The 2,826-nt window shown below is 43.1% G+C and overlaps 1 protein-coding gene across 1 annotated transcript in view; it reads left to right on the top strand.

The window, feature by feature from the left end:
* LOC101850514 (DEP domain-containing mTOR-interacting protein) overlaps positions 1-1,112 on the top strand; it is a gene marked incomplete in the record, with an annotated part of 34,467 nt that extends 33,355 nt beyond the window's left edge. The window contains 1 exon segment of the mRNA XM_013088546.2: positions 714-1,112. Coding sequence (XP_012944000.1) covers positions 714-857 — 144 coding nt within the window.
* Between the last annotated feature and the right edge of the window lie 1,714 nt (positions 1,113-2,826).

The following is a 2,826-nucleotide window of genomic DNA, read 5'->3' on the forward strand; positions in this document are numbered from 1 at the left end:
GTCAGGGGTCACTGGGAGGGTGGGTCAGGGGTCACCGGGAGGGTGGGTCAGGGGTCACGGGAGGATAAGGATGGGTTACTGAAGGGTGCGTCAAAGGTCACTCTGTGTGTGTGTGTGTGTGTGTGTGTGTGTGTGTGTGTGTGAGAGAGAGAGAGAGAGAGAGAGAGAGAGAGAGAGAGAGAAAGAGAGAGTGTGTGTGAGGTTGGTTTTTTTTTTTGCAAGTTTGCGTGTGTGTGGCTGTGAGAGAGAGAAAGAGAAAAAGAAAGAGAGCGTGTGTGTTTGTGTGTGTAGCACAAGTGGAAGGAGACTGAAGGAGTGGCAAAGACAGACAGTCTTCTTAATCCAGTACGTTCAGTCTCGAAACATTAATATTAACAGTACGACATGATGTGGAAAATAAACAGACGTTTTATTAATGAGATAATGTGAAGAAGAAAAAAATGAAGATAACAAAGTGTAACAGGGGGTGTTGTAACAACATTTCCCCTCCCTCCGTGTTTTGTACAATCTGTCATTGTGGGTGATTGGAGGGTGCTCTGATGTAGTTTGCTCCTTCTTTCCTATGAAACATTTATCCTCCTTATCTCTCCTTTTTTGTGTGTGTTTGTTACTCGCTTGTTACACCTCTAACCCTCGGCACTTATAAGGCCTTATTGTGTTGCAAGTGCTGTAAAACACTCACTAAAACAATCAGTCTTTCGCTCAACCAACAGGTCCGCCAGTTCCTGACTCACGTGGAAGGTCAAGAGGTGTTGCGACAGGACCACAGGCAAGTGGGTCGTCTGCTGGCATCACGTGACCACGTCTCGCTCACCGTTCTCATGGACAGGCGGGACGCCAACCGGTGTGACCTTTGACCTTGACACCCGAGGCCAGCAAGGTCACGGGATCATCTGCTGTGACGCCACAATGTTATTATTATTTTAATTTCGGATCATGACGCCATTATTAGCCTAGTAGTAGTACCGCTCTGTAGCAAAACAGTTGGCTTAGCGGGTGGTTAGAGGGCGCCACTAGTAGGTCCTACTTCGTTGCTTTCCACCCTCTGTTGTTTCTGTCTCACTGTCTTACTTTTTCCTACGGTATCACTAAATGACTATTATTTTGTCGATGTGCTTCTCCTTGTCAAACAAACAAACAAACATACAAAAATACCCCAAAAAAACCCAACCCCCCCCCCCCCCCCCCCCCCACCAAACAAACAAACAGACAGACAGCTGACCAACAATTTTCTGGCCGAGTTGTGGACTTCGAAAATAATTATGATGACAATTACGACTGAACAATTGGATCTATTGTCATTGTGTTGTGTAAGTGAGTTATAGGCTTCTTGTCTTATATTAGTCGTCCACAACTCGCAGAAAGAACAGTTTTAATTTGCTGGTGGTTGGCGGGTGCTCTGGTGTGTTTTGCTCCTTCTTTTCTATCAAACACCTATCATCTTTAGCTCTCATAATTATGACCTTATGCAGTTGAGAGCGAAGTAAAATCTCTACTAAAAAAACCCACCAAACTATCGTCCTTATCTCACGGCCTTTTTTTTTTTTTGAGTTTGTTTCTCTTGAGATACCTTCAGCACTTGATGACCATATTGTGTTGCAAGTGCCGTAAAACTCGTCTAAAACTTTTTTAAAAGGAATAGTTTTCCAACTGTTTTGAAATAGAGCTGTACTACACTGAGTGTCCTTGCTGACCATATCTGTCCCGGTCGTTTTATGCAAGAAAAATTCTGAAATTAGGCAAACTGAGCCCAAAAATGTGAAATGATGCGATTCTGTTCATTTTTAACAAAGAATGATAAAGGAAAATAATCAGAATTTTTGCGAAAAAGGATCAAATTTTGCTAAATTATGCGGGAGGCATAAAATAACGGGGACAGCATTACGTCAAATGGCTGACTCTATGTGGTGGGAACAGGATACGATTCATCAGTGCTTGAGATCAAAATGGCAACCTCTTAACTTAACAATGTCCCCTTCTTTATCGACACCCCCATCCCTTCCCTATCTCCCCCTCATAAATTCTTTTTTTTTTTTTCAAATTCCCTTACACTTTTCAGATCTCTCTCCCACAAATCATTCCTCTTTCCCTTTCCCTCTCCCTCCTAAAGCTGCTCCCAACTTTGGAAAAATTACAGAGTGGAAGGTTTCTAGTTTATATTACATCACGCTTTTACCTGCCTCCAATCATGTGACAAATCGTTCAATTACCACATCATGGTATGGTATCGAACAAAATAGATAATTATTATTATCTACCTCTTACTCAGAATTTTCTCAGTTTCCCCGCCCTATTTTGAAAAAAGAAAAGAGATCGTTTGTGGTGACCCCTGCTACGACTACGAGCCCACTGCGACTCCTATAGTGGCACCGAATGCTACACACTAGGTCAAGCAGTTCAAAATTGGAGGCTACACTTTACTTTTACGTGGAACATAATAATAACAATTATAAATAGCATTTCTATAGCACAAATCCCCGCTCAACAGCAAGATCTATGCGCTTCACAATCTATACTATTACCCCAGAACTGAGAGCATTCTGAAAGAACCTCAACTTCCTGGGAAGCATACAGTACAAGCGGCCATTTATAGGCGCCAAAACACTAACATACTGACAAGATCTTCCGCTGTCTATGTCCGGGTACCCATAATCCCACCTGGGTGAAGTGAGGAAGATTCGTTTAATGCTCTGATCTCCTGACCACCTGGGTGAAGTGAGGAAGATTCGTGTAATGCTCTGATCTCCTGACCACCTGGGTGAAGTGAGGAAGATTCGTTTAATGCTCTGATCTCCTGACCACCTGGGTGAAGTGAGGAAGATTCGT

The sequence above is a fragment of the Aplysia californica genome, unplaced genomic scaffold, assembly GCF_000002075.1.
Source record: "Aplysia californica isolate F4 #8 unplaced genomic scaffold, AplCal3.0 scaffold00759, whole genome shotgun sequence".
NCBI classification, from domain to species: Eukaryota; Metazoa; Mollusca; class Gastropoda; order Aplysiida; family Aplysiidae; genus Aplysia; species Aplysia californica.